Source organism: Sinocyclocheilus anshuiensis, unplaced genomic scaffold (assembly GCF_001515605.1).
Source record: "Sinocyclocheilus anshuiensis isolate Anshui unplaced genomic scaffold, SAMN03320099.WGS_v1.1 scaffold329, whole genome shotgun sequence".
Classification (NCBI taxonomy): Eukaryota; Metazoa; Chordata; class Actinopteri; order Cypriniformes; family Cyprinidae; genus Sinocyclocheilus; species Sinocyclocheilus anshuiensis.
The window spans coordinates 1,254,361-1,277,801 of NW_015540881.1; the positions used below are offsets into that span (position 1 = coordinate 1,254,361).

At 37.3% G+C, this 23,441-nt stretch overlaps 3 protein-coding genes across 7 annotated transcripts in view; 2 read left to right on the forward strand and 1 right to left on the reverse strand.

The window, feature by feature from the left end:
- The first annotated feature begins 5,840 nt into the window (after positions 1–5,840).
- Positions 5,841–9,674, forward strand: LOC107688540 (type-1B angiotensin II receptor-like). 3 transcript variants are annotated; one of them, XM_016486235.1, is made up of 3 exons: positions 5,841–5,968; positions 6,297–6,381; positions 8,534–9,674. In XM_016486235.1, exon 3 carries the CDS (start codon positions 8,598–8,600, stop codon positions 9,672–9,674), a length of 1,077 nt encoding a protein of 358 aa, XP_016341721.1. In that variant the 5' UTR covers positions 5,841–5,968; positions 6,297–6,381; positions 8,534–8,597. The 3 variants fall into 3 exon arrangements, with proteins under 3 accessions (XP_016341721.1, XP_016341722.1, XP_016341723.1); XM_016486236.1 differs by having other exon boundaries at positions 5,936–5,968; positions 6,308–6,381; XM_016486237.1 differs by lacking the exons at positions 5,841–5,968; positions 6,297–6,381 and adding an exon at positions 8,339–8,433.
- A 1,301-nt stretch (positions 9,675–10,975) lies between these two features.
- LOC107688484 (glycogenin-1-like) lies at positions 10,976–21,364 on the forward strand. Its single transcript, XM_016486166.1, has 7 exons — positions 10,976–11,077; positions 12,466–12,601; positions 12,745–12,919; positions 13,003–13,165; positions 16,816–16,942; positions 17,630–17,849; positions 20,849–21,364. The coding sequence occupies exons 1-7, from the start codon at positions 11,071–11,073 to the stop codon at positions 21,014–21,016; spliced, it is 996 nt and encodes a 331-aa protein (XP_016341652.1). The 5' UTR covers positions 10,976–11,070; the 3' UTR covers positions 21,017–21,364.
- The window catches only part of LOC107688483 (helicase-like transcription factor), a 15,752-nt gene continuing 13,591 nt past the window's right edge, over positions 21,281–23,441 (reverse strand). For all 3 annotated transcript variants that reach the window (XM_016486164.1, XM_016486165.1, XM_016486163.1), the window contains one exon: positions 21,281–22,098. In XM_016486164.1, the coding sequence (XP_016341650.1) occupies positions 21,952–22,098 (147 nt within the window). In that variant the 3' untranslated portion in view covers positions 21,281–21,951. The remainder of the gene's footprint in view (positions 22,099–23,441) is intronic.

Sequence of the window (23,441 nt, forward strand, 5' to 3'; positions counted from 1 at the left end):
TTAACTGACAAGTCTCCTGTCCCCATATTGGGAGAAATCGGAAGTGCAGAGGAGTTGTGTGCGCTGTGTGAACATGATGTTACTGTAGTTCTAGACTAAATGTGAATGTGCATTCATCCCACTCACAAAAAAATGATTTAGTATTCATTAAAATGAATTAAAACAGTAGAATGCAAACTCAGAATATGACGCAAACCTGCAATAATTAAATATGTTAAATACCACAAATGTATCTAATCCCATTTTATTAGTTTTTTTATTGCTGAAGAGTGTTTCATCTCCTGCATTCTACTGTACAGACGTGAATTTACTTTTGCTTCAGCCTGAGGTTTATTCATTACACTTTTTGGTGTGAAAGGGCTTTTATATTTGCTATAAATAGAACTTCTTATATTAAAAACAATCAAGCCCTGCTCATATTTAAAAAGTAACGCGAAAGTAATGCAAAATTAATGTAACGCATTACTTTCCATAAAAAGTAACTAAGTAACGTAATTAGTTACTTTCTTAGGGAGTAACGCAATATTGTAATGCATTACTTTTAAAAGTAACTTTCCCCAACACTGATCGTGACAGCCCTAACATGAAGTAACACGGATGAGACAGGACAAGCAACTGAACAAAACAGGGAGTACCTATACTAGAATTGAACAAGGGAACTAAAGAGTTAATTAACAAACAACAGTTGAACTGAATGAAACTAACTAGAAACTAGGTCAAGACAGGAACAAACAAAGCATACTCCTGACACATGCTTTGTGACATTAACCCACCAACAGCGAAGGGTTAAATCATCATACACCATCACCGAATGGGACAAACAATTCACCAACATAATTGTTGTGTCAAGATTGCCATGTACATCAGGATGTACATCCTCTCTTTTCAAGATGGCGCCGCTGAGTTCGGATGCCGTCCATAATAATTATCTAATTTTGAAATAAAAGTAGTTTTTATGGTGCTTAAAGAAAAAAACTTTCTTTGAAAAGCAGCCCACATATCATTATGTACATTATAACATCGTAACGATGTAAATTATAACACTGACGTAGTCTGCAGTCAAAAGTGCTTCTGTGTGGTGACAAACCTGACAGCCGTGATAATGATCAAAAGACGTAAGTAACCTGTTCAGAAGTAATTGAAGTACTGTTTGAAGCCTCAGGCCCTCTTCCCCACATGGTTTAGACATCCATTAGTGAGCTTGATTTGGTTACAGTAACAGTATCATGAAGGGCTGCTGCACTTTCCCCATGATGACTGATGAGTCTACGTGATCAAGAGGACAGGCAGGTCTGGCAGGAGTGTAAATCATAACATCAGATGAACATCATATTGGTTGTAGTACAGAACATCTGGACTTGCCTGAAGTGATAACCAGCTGCTCAGTGTTAGATATTATAAACCTGACTTAAAATAACTAAATAAATAAACAACTCTTCCGTCTAGTAAATTATGACTTCAAGTGGTTCTGTTCAGCAGAACCGGTCTTGGGCAACAATAAATAAATAAAACAACAAAAATTCTGCATGTCTTATCGAGTTCAACACTGGTCAGCTCATTGTGCTCTCACACCCAAAAAACAATTCTGCATGACCGACTCCTGGGCTTTGGGGTTTTTCTTATTTTCTCAGAATTAACTCACAATCATTGGGCCTCATGAGACTTAGAATATAAAAATGTGTGCTTGTTCTAAAATAGACTTTCCTGGTGATTCCCTTCTTTGAGTTTTCACAGATGTTGTTTGAACAACAAAGTAGTGACTGGAAAATAGCAAAATATAAACATCAAAGGATAACGTTACAAAGAATATATGAAAAAAAAACTATCTGAGGCAAATCCTGTTACCTCAGTCCTTCTCATCTGCTTTTCAGTGTTCTGTACAATTATTTATTTATTAAGCTGATTTTAATTGAAACATAATTATACAACTGACCTTCATTCACAAACTATAAAAGAGCAACATTTCAGTAATACATTTTGTTAAGGCACCTAAAACCATTAGTGGTGGATATTTATGTGTTTGCAAGTATCATCATGCCTATATGATGTATTTAGTATTTTATGTGTGTGTGATATTCTCTCTTGCTCTCAGTGAGTGATTGTAGGAGATATTCTGGGCGGTGAGGCTCTGCTCTTCATCAGAATCCCTCAGTAGGTGTCGAGTGAAGAGCACCCGGCCATATCAAACTCATGTACTTATTAATACAGAGGCTGCAGACTGCATGATGGTAATACATGTGAGTAGTAGCCAAAACAATGCGCAGGCCTAGATAATACAGTGTAGGCTAGTCATGTATTAGACTTTATATTGTGTACCCTTGATAACCTCTATGTCCCTGTTCCACAGTGACAGTCCTAAAATGAGGGGCTACTGCTAAAATGAGGTGAATGCTACACTGTGGTCATAGGCATAGCTTGACGTTTGAGTTTGGGGGGCCAAACCGAACCGGTGGATTTGGTCAGACGTACTTTTAAACACGTTTTAAGTTTTGCTATAGTAAATCTACATATTCACATTCACATAGAGCAGTGGCAAGTGCGTGAGGTTGTCATGGTAACCACATACATTGCCCACGAATTACAGCTGCGCTTCTATTTTGACACACTAAACTTAGCAATAAACACGTTTAAAATGCACAATAAACATGTCTGTCAAAACGATCTCAAAGGAGGCTTTTATTAAGCAAATCAAGGAGTGAATTACTCATCCACTGTTTTTAAAACAGACATTTGTTGGGCTTGATTCAAGTTAATGCGCAATGAGGCGCACACTTTATATTTAGTCTTACTGAATAGACGATAAACCGTTTATATTCTAAAATCTATTAAAAGGTTGTGTTCTGTGAAAATTAAATAACATTTGGATGTAAATGGTCGGCATAAAAGTAGTGTGCGGCTAAACCGGCTGCGTCCTGTGGATCACCTTTATCTGATTGTCCGGGTCAGGAATCATTAAGCGGCATTAATATCTTCATCTGAGTTTTTCGTTGTCTCCAGATTTCTCTGCAGTTCGTGTATGTTGTTAAAAACGCGGAACATCATTTTATTCCACACAACAGGCAAGCATTACCGTTAAGTCTATTATCCACCAAAATGCAGATTCGTCACGTGGCAATTCTTACGCAAATGAGATTGAGGGAGACGTTAAGTTTGTTTTGATTTATTAATTTACTTACAATAACAATTTAAAATGTATTAACTTTTACGTATTCACTTTTACATGTATTATTAACTGCATTATATGCAATTTTACTTCATAGAAAAAAACTTTATAAATAAATATTTAGTACAATTCTTAAATCGCTATGGGGGAGCCTGGCCCCCCCACAAGCTACGCCCATGACTGTGGTGTTATGTAGGATGTTTTTCTCATGTATGTGACTCACATCAGCAGTTGCAGCAGAGGGCAAAGGTTAGGACTCCCAGACTGACTCATGTTATAAATGAGGCATGTAATACCCACATTGATTTCCCAGCAATGAGGTAAACTTAAGTAGTTTCTCTATTTTAAATAGAAGGAAAAATAAATTATGCATTTTAATTCAGCTAAAATTAGGCTATTATTTATTTATTTTTATTTTTTTGCCTCTGGTTGGTTCGACTTCTGATTCTCATTACACTGGCTTACAGGAGTTTAGCTTCAAAATTCAACATACATACACCATGTAAAATATTGTACATATTTGTTTATTAGCACCGTCAGGAGGACAAATGTGTTTTTTGGGAGACAACAGGAAAATCTCAAATATCTATGCAAACAAACTTTAAAAGTCCCCGAGGGTTTTTTGGTGTTTGGTTTTTGCTTGGCCTCAAGATGGCCATGTTGATTTAAGTGTGGACAAATTATAGCGCTCTCTGGGGTACAGCTGTATGGGAATCAGAGCTGCGAGATTTGGACTATTATACATCATTATAAAAACCGTGTTTTCTTGCATTCAGTCTTAGCCTACTTAAAGATTACTTTAAATACTTCATGTAAAATTACCAAATGAAGAGACTGTTTGGCATTATTACTCGGCTCTGGAAAGCTACAGTATGGTAGGCTACTTGAATACTTTCATATCTTCACGCAAACTTACTGATGTACAAAACACAACAACAACAAGAAAAACACTGCGTTAAATGTACTGTGATGTAATGAAGTTGTGTGCATCTCAGTTATCGTTTGAATTATACATGACTTCGTGTTTTGTACATTGTAATGTTTTATTAGGTAGCTGAAACGTTAGGAAAACATATAGGTAAGATTCAATATTTCATCCCTATTTATTTGGTGAGGGGTTGTGTAATAAGCAAGATAGTTGTACATGTAGTCCAATATTTGATATTAATAGAATTTTGATGAAAAATATGGATGTGCTCTTTAACATTTACCCAAACAAACAGGTGGAATATCCTTAATAAGGGCAGGGGAACTGCAGACATCAGCATCCACATTGCTCCCTGAAGGCAACATTAACTTTTGAGCACATGGGTGTATTGAATTAGCCTCCTATTGATGCAGCAACACGTAATCCATTTACTATAAGACTTATGCTCCACACTCTCTGTCTCTGGCCAGTCTGTTTGTGGAAAAACTGACCGTATTATTGTCTTTTTGCAGACAAAATTTAATTATATATTATGTGTTCTTAACGATATACTGTCTTTGCCCTGTTAGAGCTGCCTCTACTTCCTTCTATTCATTTTTGGCCAGATACATAGATTAATGGAAAGGTCTCCAGATGTGCTAAATGTTAAAAGTTTCCATGCCACTGCAAAGGAACATTTCTGGTACAAAATAGCTGCGTTGTAAGCGGAACAGATTGGTATGACCAGGTCACATTGAGAATTCATATTTTAAAGGGACTCTCGCAATTAATTTACTTTTAGCCATGGCATCCCAATTTTTTGTGCGCAAGACCTTTTGTGCTGAAAAAACAAACAAACTAGACTGTTTAAGGGAAGAGACGAAAGAATGAGCTGAATACTACAAGGATGAAGGAGTTGGATTTATCCTTGGTTGGGAGTAAAACAGGCACCAGGGACTAGAGTTCCCAGAGGCCTCAAAAAATGAGGGATGGACTAAGCAGTCAGTTTGTACACAACAAAAAAGTATGTCATTTTTAAACTCACACTTGAAAACTATCTGAAAAATGTCCATGGCTTTGTCATGTCTGAGTGCTTTGGAACAGTATATGTATTGTGAAAAGCGCTATACAAATACATTGAAATGTAATTTATGTTTATACCTTATTTGATTCTGTCTGCAGCATGTGACATCAGTAAATCACTCTTCTCCTGCTTTGTATCCTTCACCATGGACATCAACATAATGTCCAATATATTTCCCTGCTGCTTTATGAAAGTGGCTGAATGCAATAACATTAGGCTATTGACAGTGAGCTTGCTTTAATATTCACAGGCCATTTGTTTGTCTTTTGCTATTCATTTCACAGGTTTAATACCAGGCTCGCCCTGATGATATGCATTAATGTAGAGCCGTCAGAATAAATCATGTAAATGTCCGTGCTGTCGCACTACCAGCCTACTTTTTTTTGTTATGTGCTCGAAGCTAGGATAATCATGTAATGTGTTTTATGCTAATTTGCAGGCTTTTTACGGAACAATCCATTGAAGAAATGTTGTTTACAAGCATGTGGAAAAAGAAGAACCGAACATGTTTTTCATGTTTAAGAGAAAAAGGTGACCAAATAAATGATGGGGAAATCTGTCTCTGCCCTCAAGGGTCTTTTTTTTTGCCTCTCTCTCACCCCCACTTTTTGCTCCCATGACCATGGACGTATCCGGCCCCCACAGTGCAGCCCCCGCTGTGGGTCCCTGGCGTAGTTGTAGGACTATCGGAGAGGTATAAGAAAGGGTGTAGAGGAAAAGCACCAGGCACTCTGTTATGACCGAGAGTTAGGACGGATCTCTTAAAGCCAGTTTTGGAACTGATGGAGCAGCTTGGATGTCACCTTCACTAAAGGTAAAAATACATTTTTATATGTATATTTTCTATTATTTATATACAAATTTCTTTATTTGTTTTTTCTTTATTATATTTTAATTATTATCTTAAATTAGAATATTTAATCAAACCCTAATCATAGCCCAAAGAGATGAGTAAGCGTGTGAGTTAACAAAGAACACATTTCAGATGAGACATTCTTGTTTGTAAATTCATCAAACTGACACATAACCTCAGAAAACACACTAAATGTGTCATAGCATGTTTTGTTTTTTTTACCGTAAATGCAGCATCTAATGTTTACAAGTGTGTGTGTGTGTGTGTGTGTGTCTGACTTGTCTGTCAGTGTCTCTCCAGCTACTTAACCCACCATTGATGTAAATGACTGTGTTTCATGTGTTCAGCTCAGCGCATTAAGATTCTATGTCAAGGTAAGAGGACTTTTATGTTGTTGTTACTCTGTCACAGTTTGAATGCATAAACTTTTCTCTACTCAGGGCTGATCATATCCATCATTGTAGGGAGTACAAAGATTTTATTAGACCACCAATATAAAAATAAATGCGAACAAAAACAAAAATCTCTTATCAGTATGACAAATTGCATGATTCTGATCAGCCACCACTTCCTGAGCAATAGCGGATGTCTGATAAGCATATTAAAATAGATTGAGTGATATTCAAAAGACGTGAACCTTGGAATGCAATGTCGTCTGTTATTGGTTGTTGACTCCCTTGGCAACACGCCTGCATCTGCTTACATAATATGTGCTTGCCTTCCGTAGTGAAAAATAAATATACTAAAATGTGTTTAAAATCCATTTAATTTCATTTTAAGTATACTACAAATACATTTACATATTTATGTGCTTAATAAAAATACCCTGCACTTGTACGTTTGGTATACTAAACTGGTATACTTAAAGTCTGCTAAATTGGAACAACTAATTTTGGACTTAATGCACTTTAATTGTGCGGAAGTAGTCCAACTAAAGGCATACTTAAGTATCTGATTAAGTATTTGAAGTGGAACTATTGTAAATATACTTTAGGTACACTTTAAATATCTTGCATTTAAAGACCGATATTATTCAAAGATCATACAATCCTCATCAATAGTAACATTCAAACACATTTTAGGCTTAATATTAAGAAATGTGCATTGTGCACAAGTAGTACTCCAAATAAAGTTTCATTATAATTTTTATGTCTGTAAGTCTCCAGTGATATGTCAGTAAATATGTTAATTTGATTTGAAGTATACTTAGTATGAAATAAATGTATTTTAAATATATTACCTTTTTACTATCAGGAAACCAGTGAAGGAACAGCTTGAGCAGAGCAATGCTAATTCTTTCTAAATACAGAATCTGAATTCAGTTTTGCTTGCCGAGTAAGTTACAGTTACTAGGAATTTGCCTTCCTAGGTGCTTCCATAAATAATACTACAGTTACCTTTTTCAACCAGTTATTCATGATAAATTAGATACAGCATACAATATAGACACACTGTACTACATTCAATATATCACTATGTAGTATATCTGAAGCCTTTTCAAATGTGTAAACAAATTATTGCCTAGAAATATGTAGCTCTCTGAGAGCTTGACCTTGTTTGACCTTTACACCCATGAGAAGCTGCCTGATGTGTTTCCATTATGGTACAGTTTTGGGAGCTTTGAGAGGATGACCAAACTTAATTCTCACAGTGTATATATCATGTTTAATACGCATTATTTATGTATATTAAAATATCTAAAAAAAAATCAATCTATCTATCTATCTATCTATCTATCTATCTATCTATCTATCTTATCTTTCATCTACTTTATCTCTCTTGTTTATTTATGTTCTAGATTTTATATAGTTTGGCACTTTTTACTGAATTAAAAATACAGAAGTGTTAAACAGTTCATAAATAGTAATTGTAGTATTGTATAGTAATATTAATAGTAAATATAAACATTATTTATTGCCGTAGTTATCATAAACTAACAATAAAAATTATTTTACATTATTTATTACATCTGTTATTATTTGATTTCTGCATTTCTATTTGAACATTTCACGTTGTGTAAAGTATCTTTATTCTATTATGAATGCACGCATGTTAACAATTATAACAAATTATAGTATAAATATAAATTAACATGAACTAAGATAATAAATTCTGTATAAGATAATAATTTCTGTAAAGGTATTGTCTATTGATAGTTTGTGATACCTAATATATCAACTAATGTTAATAAACTGAACATTAATGTAAAATGTCACCAGTTTATTTTATTTATTGATTGATTGATTTAAAGACCATGTAAAATATTTACCATAAATATTTCCATTTAATGAATTATACCAGATTTAACTAATTTTCAATATAACTGGAAGGAGCAGTTGAAGTAGGCCTACAGTCAACCCAGTTGCTGTTATCCAAAATCAACAAGCTCCTAGATAATATGAGCAGAGAGACATCTAGTGTTTGTTGTAAGTAATGCACTTTTCAAATGGAAAAAAAAAAACCTTATGAGAAATTGCATGAAACTTTTTGCCATATTAACCATCTGTATCCACTCTGTTCTTATAGGGCTCCTTTAACGACGCAGCTTTTTAGGCTGTGAAACTGAGGGTGGGTTTGACAGATCTCCAAAATGGACAACATCACAGCCGACGCTAACGTGGGACTCAAGCTCACGTGTAACATGACCGGGCACCACGATTTCATCTTCACCTTCATCCCTGTAGTCTACAGCTGCAACTTTATCATCGGAATTGTAGGCAACAGCCTGGTAGTCATTGTCATCTACTTCTGTTTGAAGCTGAAGACCGTTGCAAACATATTTGTTTTGAACTTAGCCGTGTCAGACTTGACCTTCCTCCTCACCCTGCCCATTTGGGCCATATACACTGCAACAGGCTACGAGTGGCTCTTTGGAGACTTCCTATGTAAAGCCATTGCTGGTATGGCCCTCCTTAATCTATATACTAGTATTTTTCTCCTCACTGCTCTCAGCATTGACCGGTATCTGGCCATCGTTCATCCCGTCAAGTCCCGCCGGTGCCGTACGGTGGTGTACGCCCGTGTGACGTGCGTCTTGGTTTGGGTAGTTGCTCTCCTTTTAAGCCTTCCCACAGCCGTTATCCGTGGGACCCATTTTATCCAGCATAACAATGTCACTGTATGCGCCATCCTAGACGAAGAAGATCTTCGCAATGTGCTGGCAGCTCTCAGCCTGATGAAGAGTGTTCTTGGGTTCCTTCTGCCCATCACCATCATCCTCACGTGCTACTGTCTGATTGGCCAGTCTCTGCTCAAAGCACGGGACATTCAGAGGAATTCGAGATCAAACGGGGACGAGGTGTTGAGCATGCTGGCCGCCGCCGTGCTGTCGTTTTTCCTTTGCTGGACACCACATCAGATCTTCAACTTCATGAACATGCTTGGTCTGCTGAAAGTGATCACCAACTGCGATGTCATTGAGATCATTGACACCGTAATGCCGTTCACCATTTGTATTGCCTTTTTCAACAGCTGTATGAACCCAATCCTGTACGGTTTTGTCGGGAAGAACTTTCGCAGGAACTTGCTGAAGCTCTTGAGGTGTTCCTCGACTTCTGTGGCATCTCACCCCACCCTCAGTACCAAGATGAGCTCTCTCTCATATCAAGCCTCGGAGTCATTACACCTCTCTGTCAATAAAATGTCCTCAATACCTCAAGCCACATGAGGAAAACAGGAAGTGTTATAATATATATATATATATATATATATATATATATATTGTAAGTTAACTTTTCACCTTCCTCACCAAAAGGACAAAATCATGCTGAAAATACTAAATATGTTTTGTATAATATTTCTAATATTTCACCCATCTAAGCTGTTAAAGTGTCATTGGTGCAATTTAAATGCTGTATTTTCCAGCAATGTGATAAATGAATGAAATCTTCATAATTCTACACATTTTTATAGCATGATTTTTACTCTGAAATGGGTTCCTGTGTCTCATAGCTCTACTGATTAGACCAGGGGTTTACAAACATTAATATGCCACATACCCCCAAATATGATGATCTCCTTCTGAGAGAGATATAAAAGGCAATTCATGGTTATCTATTTATAATTGATATATAACTAAACAATTTTTATACATTAACATTAACAATAAGTTTTTATAAACTGCATTCTTTCTACACACATGTAATTTATATTATTGACAGCAATGGGTAATTAATTCACTATGACAGTCTCATGCTTTCTGACCAGTCTTTAGAAAGCAAAATGAAACAGTAATAGTGTCAAGTTCTGTCATTTTATTTATTTAAATTGATTTAATTGACCATTTAAAAAAAAATGTCTCCCCTTGTGGCTCCCCGAGGGTCCCTGGACCCCAGTTTGAAAACTCCTGGATTAGGCTATGGCATGGGGTCTAACAAGACATGGTAGTTTTCACATACTGTATGCAGTGCTATCATAGTCAACACTGTTTAGTCTTGATATGAATTATCATCTGATAATTGTTTTATTTTTCTTACACCACTGTGGTAATTTAGCACTTCAAGCAGGCTCTAATGGTTGGTTGGTAATTTTGTAACATGCTGTTCTATATAATGACATGATACTTGAGTCTGAAAATGTATGTTAAGTGTTGTCTTTTAACAGGAAAACATAAAATAAATGTATTAGAGTATCCTCAACGTAGTGACTCATGCAAGGATTTTTTTTTTTTATCACACGATGGCATCAAATGAAAAAGTAAATTCATAATTCATAATTCATTTGTTATTATGAGACAAAACTAAGGAATTTCCAACTGCATTTGGACATGAACTGAATACTTTTATTACTTTGAATTACATTTTTAAACGTATGGATGACTAGTTCATTGTATCTCAGCTCATACCTGAAAATGTGAGTTTCGTGTCGTAATGTCTCCCAGTGTTTTTAACTGAAATCTTCTGAAGTGAATAGTGGTAAGTGAGGGGGCGTGTCTGTTGTCAGGGGTCATGTGACCATGAAAGGCACGTCACTAGTATAAATCCTCTGACAGACCACGTACTGCTTCTCTCCAGCGTTTCTCACGGAGGCTTTGTATCCGGTTCGGTCTGGCTGTTACGTGAGCCATGGCAGGTAGGCAATGTTATGAACCGTCACATATCGCCTGTGCTTGTAAAATGAAACGAACGCCAGTTGTGTTTGCGCAAGTATTATGAATACAGCCTGTAGCACGCGCTGCCTCGGAGGTAGCAGAACTCGCTGGATATCACAGCTGAAATTTAATTTCAGCGTTGTCTAGACTGTTGTCCTTTAATATTTGACGTTATACACAGTTTAGCGTTTGGTCTATTGTGTAAAGGGCCTAGTCGCGTCTCATACGCAGTTGTTTGGTGCGCAGTGTTTACGGTTACATTCACTGGCCTGTCCTGCAGGAAGAGAAGAGCTGCCGTTAGTTTGTCACTTCTATTTGGCTTGAGTTCAATGCGGCAGTGCAGCGTTATCAGTCTATCACACAGCCAATGTAGTTTTTAAAGCGCGTTTTCTTTTGCACGGATGGGGTTGTAATCAGTTCCTCCAACATGTGCTAGTGCATCATCAGTTATTGTTAAATGAACGCAAATATAAAAAAATAGTCAAGTGCACTCAAAAATAACCGCAGGTTATGAGGGTTATGCACATTATTTTCCACGTTTAGTGTCAAATAAAAAAGTACCTACAACAATAAACATCGATCTTGTATTATAATGTATATTTTTGTATTGCATTTTTTCCTCCAACAAAGCTTACAGCGTATTGTCTCATTTTATACGTTAAATAATTATATAGAGTAAATTTTCTGACAGAAATTGGCCAGTTGTATATTTCTTATTTAACAACAAAAAGTTCCCCAAGATGCCGAAGCATCATTTTAGATGTCGCCAAGTAACGCACAGATGGAAACCCGGTCTGGATGCGCGAGTGGAACGGCCATAGTTCCTCTACTTCGCCCAAAACGTTCTGTTATCGTTCGGCTAGAACTCCACTCTGGGATTTCTGGTTTCTCAGTAGCATGGTCTGGGAATAGTATGCAAGTCCCAGTGCTGTTATATTAACTAGAAGTCCTTTTGAAAAGCTGCTTGGCCAGTCAAATTTGAGTATTTAAACTAACTATTGTATTTTTAATACAAGGTATTTCCTGTGAATGAATACTACTTACAACAACAAGAATAACAGTGCATTTAACAGTAAAACTTTCTACACTATAAACAGGCATGCTTGTGATTGTGACAAATTTAAAATTACTTTAAATTTAAAATTACTTAAAATTACAAACTTTTTCTGTGCAGCCAATATAAATGAATGTGCAAGGCTTCCGGTGTCAGACACTTCCCCCCCCAAAATTGCACCCACTCTTAGGTTTAAAAATAAGATGGGGAAATGGTCATTTTGCATGTGCAATATATTACATAAATTAGAATGCATACAGTAAGTGATGGTGGTGTGTGTTGTTTTTTTTTGTGTTTTTTTTTGTGTTAATATAGACCAGGCTTTTGTCACCCTTGCCACAACTGACAATTATGCCAAAGGAGCAATGGTACTTGGCATGTCCTTGAGGAACCACAACACATCGAGGAAACTAGTGGCCCTGATTGGCCCCCATGTCTCTGAACCCTCCAGGTAGAGTGCTTGCTGTGTTTTGTAGCACGGCTTGGTTTTCAAATGTTTTGTGTTCTGTCACGGTATTTGCTGTTGTCCACACTGCAGAAGTGTGATCTATAGATCAATCAGTCTCACTTTGTGCTCTGTGTGCTACATTACAGAGCAGTGCTTCGTAAGGTCTATGATGACGTCAGGCTGGTGGATGTGCTGGACAGTGGGGATGCTGCACACTTGGCCATGATGAAGAGACCTGACCTGGGCGTCACCTTCACCAAACTCCACTGCTGGACTCTTACAGAATACTCCAAATGTGTGTTTATGGATGCAGATACTCTAGTGAGTGCTGTCTTATAATGTTAGCCATGATGTTTTTATGGTGTCTTTGAGAGGTTTTCATTGGTCTTCCCTCTTGTCTCTAGGTTTTGTGTAACATAGATGAGTTATTTGATCGAGAGGAGCTCTCTGCCGCACCAGATCCCGGCTGGCCTGATTGCTTCAACTCTGGTGTGTTCGTCTTCCGTCCCTCCAACGAGACCTATGAGAAGCTTCTCACCACCTGCTCAGAGAATGGCAGCTTTGATGGCAAGTGACATTCTGTAGTGTTGTTATATTTGTTTGAGAAGCTGTAAGGGGTGTTTTAGCATTGCATAACTGCATTGAATAATGTTTTGAAAAAAAAAAAAAGTTTTTACCATATACTTTGGAATTCATTCAAAAAAATGGTTCCTCTCCTCCAGCACGTCTATAAGATATTTAAACCCTGGGTTGTGAAAGTTGCGTAAACTTGCTAGGGTTCAACATGGCCATGAGTGAGTTCTTTATCAGACATGTAGGCCGAACACAAGGTGGCTCTGTGATTTTTCTTTTTTTGGGGGGTGCACCACGCCACCTGAGGGAGTTATTCCTGGGCTCTGTGTGGGATGAAGTAAACAAAAGCCTCTCAAATGAGAGACTCCTGCTAGACCCTTGTGAAATTGCTTTGCTTGTACTGTACAGGAACTCTCATTCAAGTTATTTTTACTTGATTACATGTAAATTCAATCCTTGTCTGTTTTTATGACAACTTGTGTTTTAAGATGTACTGTTTTTGGCACTTCAGTATTCCTGTGCTTTGTTAAAAAGCACTCCTCTTTTAGTTAGAGAACTAATCTTAAACAAAGAATTGAGCCTCAGAAGTTATCAGTAGGCCTCTTGCTTTGAAGGTCTTGGAGGCAGTTGTATTTCTGTTTCATCTTCGTATCGCTCAGAGTTGAGAACCTGTGTTGCCTCATGTTTTGTTATCTTTCTGTTTATATATAGCACAACATACAGAGGAATCTCGTAGTGTGATTGATTAGTCCCAGTCACCATGTCACACAGCCTATGGCATATCTCTGAATGTCTGAAAATATCTGGCTTCTACTAGGGAGATGTTCACTCAGAAATGAAAATTGTCATTTACTCACCCTCATGTTGTTCCAAACCCATAAGATTTTGTTCATCTTTGAAGCACAAATGAAGATACTTTTAACTGAACCGAAGACATTTCTGTCCCTCCATTGAGAGTACCAAATGCTTCAAAAAGTTAATAAAGATATTATAATGGTAATCCATATGAATCAGACTGCTTAATCCAAGCAAGCATGTTTGAGCTTCCTTTTACCATATTTAATGAGCTCTACAGTGGAGGTCAAAATTAGAGAACGATCTATAAATACTTAATTTTCACTCAATTTGAAGGAATATTAGCTGTAGGCATAGCACTGATCTACTAACATGTTTGACAAAATAACTAAGGCATTTCAACAAACCTTTATTTTGAGGATAACAAAGTGATCAAAATTTAAGAACCGTAACCACTGTAGCACAAAAGATTACAACTAATATTTTGGAGGGTTACAGCTGTCAGAAATTAGTAGGAAGTGTAGAGGCCCTTGCTTTAAATGACTTCAGCACATCTGTGGCCGCAGGACATCTCTAGTTTCTCACACTGCTCTGGTGTGATCTTTAATTATCTTATTTAGTTAATGTAATATCTAAATGACGACAATTCGACCGTGTCAACCTTTGAAAGTCTCATTGGAACATTTAAATCTGTGTTCGTGCTGAGAGCAGACAGTTACCATGTTTAGGTAAGAAACCGCTTCACAGTCTTTTCAATTACACGATATTATTTCTGTTTTACAGTCATTCATATTCCCACAGAAATACTGGAATGAAAGTTTATAGTTTGGATATAAACATTGATGTCTGTGGTAGAGCAAAAGTAATTGGCGCTTCAAATAACATTTGTGTGGATTGCATTTTCGCCATTAGTTGGCAACAAGAATTTTTAAAATGTTTTTGTCATTGAATCATTCGTTCAAGAGATTCGTTTAAAAACACTGATTCATCCAGTAATGAAACAAATGAAATATTTGAGTGAGTCATTGAATCATTCATTCAAACATCTTTTTCATAATTTTAATATAAAAAAAATTGGTGTATTAAATATATTTTAAATGCATATCCAGTATTTTAAAATGTTTAATAATTCATTCAAATTAATTGAACACTTAAATAATAGTGATTCTCAATTTATCCAGAATCGTGCAATCATGCAAGTCCACTCTTCCACTCAAAACTTCCCATTTTGCAGTGTGATGGGAACATTGTCTGGCATGAAAATTGCAGGCTGATTGGAAGATGCTTGCAGGGAAGGAACCGCATGTTGCTGCAGGAGGTTCTGTTAAACACCATGTAGCTGTATAAGAGGCCCAACTCCTGCTGCAGAAAACATCTGGGATTCCACTGAGCTGTCACTCATGTCATCCGTCAGGATGCAACTATAACAGCTTCACAGGCTTATTGTTTTTTTGTAGCTGTCGTTAAAATAAATTATCATTTTGAGCAGGAGTCCAGGATTGATTGGGAAAACATTTTTAAAATGCACCTACAAAGAAGAGCAATAAGACGCCATTATAAAATAAAGTGCACTTTGATTTTTGAATGACGAAGATGTGCTCACCCACAGACATTCACAGGCTCATTTTGAGGTATTAGCAAAACAACAAATCTAATGCTTTTCACGGAACTTACGTAATTACCCATCATAAATTGTGATATAGCCTGGTTCGTTGGTCCGTTGGATCGGATTGCTTTCTCACTACAACTGAACCACTCCAGTGTTCGTTTTCGGCACCAGGTTCCGAAACAACAGGCCAGGTGTGAAAGCACCCTAAACATGCCAAGACAGATCCTTATCCTGTTCAGCACTGAACTGGCAAGCAATTCCAGCTACAGTGTTGAACCGTGTTGAGCCTAATTGAAATCTGTTCATCATATAAAGTGTCAGAAGGGTTTGGAATTAAACTGCCTGATTAATATGGATTCATTAAAAGATCAAGTTTCATTTTGGGTTTCACTGATAAAAGTCTTGGAACGACATTAGGAATGCATAATTGATGACAGAATATTCATGTTTGATTGATTGAACTATCCCTTTAACATTTTCTCAGTCATAGTCTTGTCATGTATAGTCAAGTCAAGTTTATTTGTACAGCGCTTTTCACGATACAAATCATTGCAAAGCAACTTTACAGCAAATTAAGTTTCTACAATATTTAGTGGTAGCTTACCAGTGGTGACTGTCAATTAATGTACATATGGCAGAAATGTACGGAAAAATCAATTTAAGACGTAATAAAACAGACGATGAACACTATTAACAGCAATTGTTATATGATGCAATCAAACTTATAGCAAAATGTGGTAGTTCTGTATGTTGTTTCAGGGTTGGCATCATCTGAGGTCCTCTGAGAGGTTGGCATCATCTCTTCTCAGGTGTTCTGGATCCAGACTGAAGCTTGTGTAAATCCTAGTTACATCCCGTGGCAAAAAAACAGAGAAAGAATGCTGTTTTTGTAACATGGGAAATATGATTTTCAAAGGACACCATGTGCTTTTTCATATGTAACATGACTCACATGTTCGCTGATAATCTGAGGTCAGTTTTCTTTGCTTGCATTCCCTTTGTGAATGCAAGGGTCAAAGTTAAGCAAACAGCTAAGCAAGTGACTCCTGAAGCAATCTGACGTGTGTCCCCCCCCCTCCTCAAAGGCTCAGTTTGCTTAACTGCTCATTGCTTCATCTGTTTAAGTAATATTACAACCTTTTGTAAATATTTTTCCAATCCCAGTGAAGCTCCTGAAACATCATCTTGACTCAAGGACTGTGCTATTTCTCATTCAGTTTGTTTGTCTTGTTTTCATTAGGTGGGGATCAGGGAGTTCTCAACAGCTTCTTCAGCGATTGGGCAACGGCAGACATTTCAAAACACCTTCCGTTTATTTACAACCTCAGCAGTATTGCCATCTACACCTATCTCCCAGCATTCAAGCAGTGAGTGAGCAGTAACATGCTAGATTTCACAACAATTTCATTTTGGAAGTTGGTGTTCCTGGCATGTTATTGTCCTTGCTTTGAAGTGTTATCTTCATTTGTCTGAGTTTTTGTATGAATGTTAGATTTTCTTGCAGATGTTATGTATTTGTAGTTTGCGTGAATGTTGCCAAGGTCAAGTGAAAGCCCAGTCACATAGCAACATTGTAACAAGAGATGAATCCAGCACCAGAAATCCTTTCTGTTCCTGGACTTGCACATCAACTTCCTCCAAATACATACTGCCCTCCAAAAATAGTGGGACTATTTTAGGGTCTTTACACAGAGCCTAAATGTCCTTTTGAATAGTTTGTTATATGATCTTTTTCCATGAGCAACACACACAGTTCTCTGGTTAGTCAAGCCCCCATTAGATCTAACTTGTATGTACAGTTTGAATCCGTATGCCACAAACTGACAAATAACCTGAATATTCCTAAGTAGTGACTAACTTCTGCTTTTAATAAAATTAGACTTTTATAGGACGCAGATTTTTATCAGTTTTGAAAGTGTGTTGAACAGTGTATTGAATATGATTATAGTATAGTTGACGGGTCACTTTTTAGCACTTCCGGTTGGCAAGTGTTTGGGATTTCTGAAACCTTGTTATTTTGGCGGCAGCGATCTGATCATTCCTTTTTCTCTTAGATACGGCCGTGATGCCAAGGTAGTTCATTTCCTTGGCAAAGTCAAACCGTGGGATTACAGTTATGACACCACAAGCAAAACATTAAAGGGGCAGTCACAGGATGCATCTGACATGCACCCGAACTTCTTGCTGCAATGGTGGGAGCTTTTCTCTTCTTCGGTATTGGCCCTCATGAAGGAGGAATATGGTGACCAGCCCTTCCATTCCGGATGCACAGAGGTAAGCAACAGTTTCACTGGTTCTGCTCTACTGCCGAGAGTGGCACAATGATCATTTCGGCAGTTTTTTGCCGTTATTGCCGTTAGAATTTATTTTGACTCCGATTTTTGTTCATTTTTATCCTTTGGGAATTAATTGTATTGTATTTAATAGGTGCCCAATAACATAGGGGTAGGGGTTCTCAAACCTCTCCATAAAGTACCCCCAGCACTGTACGTTTTGTATGTCTCCCTATATCTGACACACACTTCAGGTCTTGCAGTCTACACTATTGAGCTGATGAGTTGAATCAGGTGTGATAGATGAGGGAGACATACAAAATGTGCAGGGCAGGGGGTACTCCAGGGGCCTCATGTATAAAACTTTACGTAGATTTCATCCTAAATGTGTGCGTATGCACAAAAGCTGGATTTTTGCGTACGTACAAAAGTTTTCAGATTTATAATGCCATGTGTACGCCAGAACCTGCGAAAAATTCCCTTTGTAATACCCAGTCAGCGGAAGATTGTGCATACATGAATCTCCACCCTGTCTCCTCCCCGCAATAGCCATATATGGAGCTTACAACGCCTAGTTTTAATATGCATAACGTCATCTGCATATCATTTCCATGCATATTCCATCCATGTGACACCATGTTTAACGCAGTTAAGGGTACAATACGTTAGGAAAATATGAGATGCGTACTATAAATGCTTTTTGAGACATCACATTGCTATTCAAATTATATGCAATTCTGCCTATAAAGTAAACATATTTTAGAATGTATATTTGAATGGAGATGGGCCTTATTTTTTGTAGTGTAAATAACTGCCTGACTCACCGTGTCGATAACAAAAACACTTTGAAAATAAAACGTGCATATCTTACGGTTTCCTTCAAATTCTATCTTTTCACAATAAGTCACCGTATTGGGAAGAGCACGAAAGGGGTTATCATTGGGCTACTGTCTGTGCGCGACACCTGTGAACAGAAGTTCTAGAGTACTGTCATCAAACCAGTTCAAACCAGCCAATGGAATGTTTGATCAACAAGCGCATCCTTATGTCTGTCGTTACCATATATGTTCCAAAGCATCAGACGAATTAAGTTCACATCAGTAATCATTCATGCAAAAGTATTTTCTCAGAACATGAGTTTTGCTATTTAGAACACAATTTAAAGCGGAATTGTCACGCGCCAAGCAATCCTCGCTGTGATTAAAACTTTAAATCGCATACCACAGGAAAATTGTTCGAAAGCAGCACATGCATTGCAAATATTTCTGTTTAAATTCATATAAAAATGTTGTAATTTCTGGATATTAATTTCATGAAATTTCAGTGTTTAACTGCATTGAGTCATATTTAATCTAAATGTATATGTCAAATGTAAAACAGACTTTAAAATCATTCTGTTTGCTTCCTTATTTCGCTCACTCCAGTAAGAGTTTTTAAACGCATGGTCTAGAGCAGTGATGGGCAAACTTGGCCCTTCCAGGCCACTTTCCTGCAGAGATTTGATCCAACCCTGATATGATTCACCAGCCTGTAGCCTTCTTGTAGTCTTGAAGGCAATGATTAGCTGGTTCAGGTGTGTTTGATTAGGGTTGGAGCTAACCTCTGAAGGAAAGTGGCCTGGAAGGGCCAAGTTTGCCCACCCCTGGTCTAGGTGCGCACATATACGCCTAGTTTATATTTTATAAATCCCGTTATGTGCGTGGAAAATTGCATACGCACATTTCCATGACCATTTTGTGCGTACGCAACGTTTATACATCAGGCCCCAGGACAGGTTTGAGAACCACTGGTCTACTGTAAGTAGTGTAGTAGGGTGACCATACGTGCCATTTTCCCAGGACGCGTCCTTGCCAGGATTTGTTTTGGCTTTGTTTTTTTCCTGTTTTCATGCTTGCTGAAGGTAATGATCAAAAAGTAGTTTGACCAATAACATGCAAGCAAGGCAATATAGAAATCCTGGCCAGGACACATCCTGGGAAAATGGCACGGATGGTCACCCTAAGTGTAGTGATTTCTGAGGTCACTTTCAAACCAAGCATTTTTCTGTTTGTCAACGCAGCAAATCTGCTTGACTTCAACAAAATTTGTGTGGGGAATTTTCTCTCGATTTTGTCCATGGAAATTTGGCAAACAATGGTTAAGACCAAGAATGCGCATTTAAATGGGCCTAATGTTGGTTTTCCTCTTCTAACACTGAACTCTTTAAATGCAGTTTACTTGCAAATAATGAAGTAATCTGATTTCTGAATTATTAGCTACATATTTACTTCTCATTTTAAAATCATCTGATTTGATCTGAAAACCATTGAGTTTCAGTTCTTTGATCAGTAGTGCCATGTATTACTGGGACAGTTATAAAGGGCGATAAAGTAGCCCTTATAACGAAGACTTGATAATTAAGACCTACAGCTTTACTGGTTTAGTTTAGGCTCCAGGGGTAAGGTCAATAACTGTGCTTTTGGACTGTGTATCCTGGGTAAATATGAGAAGGTGAGGTGATGCAAGTAGTCATCTCTCTGAAACGCAAGTGGACATGCTCCAATAAGTGGGGTGTTTTCAAACCATGATGGGTGTTTTCAACCTCTTTATGCTCTAACCTTCTGCAGTCTAGATTTAGGGGTGGGACTTCATAATTTTATCAAGTTGGATAAAGGGATGAAAAAATGCAGATTGGGAAACGCGCTGAGAGGCATAATCAACTGTAAATTCACTTAAAATATGGACAAAGTAATTTTACAAAACTTGCTGCAGTTTTGGGCCTAGTTCATAAAATTTAACTGAATTTATATGTAACAAATATGTTTTGTTGTGTTACATGGTGTATTATAGCCTACAGAGAGAAAACTATTGTTTGAAATGAGTTGGGTACGAGTCTCTTCAGACTCGTGGAATGACTTTCCATCAGTTGACACTCTTCATGTACTGTACTATTAATAAAATAATGTAAATGCATGTAAAAATTCTATTGTTTGTGATTTTGATTTTCTTTTTCCCCCTTAGAGTGACATTAACGTTGATGTGGCTCAGATGCACATATCCCATCATCCCCCTCCACGTCAGATGTCGTCTCAGGAGCGCAAACAGAAGTGGGAACAGGGCCAAGCTGACTACATGGGAATGGACTCTTTTGAGAACATAGAGAAAAAGCTAGATTCCTTCCTAAAGTGAGACTTGTAGGAACGGATCATCAGATCTAGTTTTGTACTAGGGTACTTATAGGCCATGAAATAACAAAAAAAAATAAAAATACATCCTCTAATTTTTATACCAGTCCAGATCATCTATGCAGCTCAACCTCTTACACACTGTGATTGCAAGAGCTATTAGAATGACACAATATCTCACTTGCCTCATTTCCAGAGGAGTCGTGACACGAAACCATTCAGGCATTTTTTTCTGATCTCACTAAACAATACACTACTGTTATTTTTATATTATTTAAAATGCCGTAATGTAAATGTTATGGTCCTACAACTTATTTGCCTTTTGTGTGTTTGTGAAGATCAGAAATGTTTGGAAAAAAATAGAGAAACATACAGCAAACAAAACAATACCAAACCTTGTAAATGTCAACTACACTGTACACCACTCCACATTCAATATTAATCATCTATTGTTTACAAGACACTGTGTGCTGCCAACTCGCTTACATTAATACTGGCTCTGATACACTTATTGTGTGAACCACGGTCACTCCGCTCTTGCCTACTGGGCAGTCCCTCCCTGTACCAGGAATAAGCCACAAGGGTTTTGCTACACCTCTGCTGGTAATACTGTTAAAGCTGTAGCTGTTCATAACTAGTTTGTAACCTCTCTGTAACTTTACCCTCACCTGCAACATCTGAAATAAAGAACTAGTAATATGAGTCCTAATTTACTGTCGTTAGAACCAGTTAAATCTTCCATGAACCAACAATGACCACATGGCATTTATTGTAATGAAAATATTCAGAACAACCATTTGAGATTAAACGGATATTGTGTACATGAGTTGAAAAAATAAATAAAAAATTAACAATTTGCAATAAAGTAAAAAAAAAAGTGCTGTCTTTAATAAAGCAATTACTCTGAAATGAACGGACAGCAGTAAAGTTATCTTAAATCTAAATCTCCATGAGGGCTCGGATCTCCTCCATCCGAGCCTGTTTTAGGTCCTGTGGCTTTTTCACTCCGAAAGCCTTGTCCACAAGCTCCTGCTTCTTCTTCTGAATCTTCACCATGTTCTCCTCCACAGAGTCTTTCACAATAAACTAAATGCAGCCACAGAGAGGAAAGCGTCATCAATTGCAAACTTCCAGTCTTGAAAGGCCAATCACTATACTCATACAATACAGTACATAATTTGATGCTGTCAGTCTAAAAATTGTAATGTGCCAAAGTAAATTTCACTATTTTGTGAGAATATTCGGTAATGTTTAGTATACGAACCAATTCTCACAATTAACTAGTTGCTTATTAGCATGCCTATTATTAACATATTGGCTGTTTATTAGTGCTTATAAAGACACAAACACATTATGCATGACCATATTCTACTTTCCTACTCCCAGCCAATACCTAAACTCAACTACCTTACTATTATTAAAAAGCAAATTAGGAGTTTGAGACAAAAGTTATAGTTAATGGTTTGTTAATAACGAGAATTGGACATTAAAATAAAGTGTGACTGAATATTTCTAAAACTGAGTGACAGTTTGAAAAAGTTCTTTCAGTCAATTCTACCTTACAGTTGGGCCTCAGTATACTAGACCAGTGGTTCCCAATCCTGGTCCTGGAGAACCCCCAACACTGCACATTTTAGATGTCTCCCTATTTAAACTCAACTCATCAGCTCATTAGTGAACACTCCAAGACCTCAAATGAGAGCGTCAGATAAGAGAGACACCAAAAACATGCAGTGTTGGGGGTTCTCCAGGACCAGGATTGGGAACCACTGTACTAGACAATATGAGTTTTTATTACAATAGCATTTATTTACAACAGAACTGTTGTGAATGTGCCTTGTACTAATATTTTATCAAAACTATTAGTAACTTGTGACGATTTTGTTTGAACACAGGATGAAAACAGTGCAAATGTTTTATCCGATAATCAAATTTTCCACACAAGTTAAACTTACAACTTTAGATGAAAACACTAATGAATTTCAGTTAGTTATTGGTTTAAAGGGTTAGTTCACCCAAAAATTTAAATTAGCCCATAAATTACTCACCCTGAAGTCATCCTAGGTGTATATGACTTTCTTCTTTCAGACGAATCCAGTCGGAGTTATATTAAAAATTGTCTTTGATCTTTCAAGCTCTATCGTTGTACTCAGCGGGTGTTGCAGTGCTTCGGTTCAAATGACGTGAAATAAAAAGCACCCATCCATAATAAAAAGTGTCTCACACGGCTCCGGGGGGTGAACAAAGGCCTCCTGTAGCGAATCGATGCGTTTTTGTAAGAAAAATATCCATATTCAAAACGTAATAATCACTTTAATCTAGCTTGCGCCAGCAGTTGTACACAGAAGCAGTTCCGGGAGCATGACGTATGAGGTCAACGTTGTGCATGCGCCGGTGCGTCTCGTGAAAACCAACGTTTGTTAACAGGA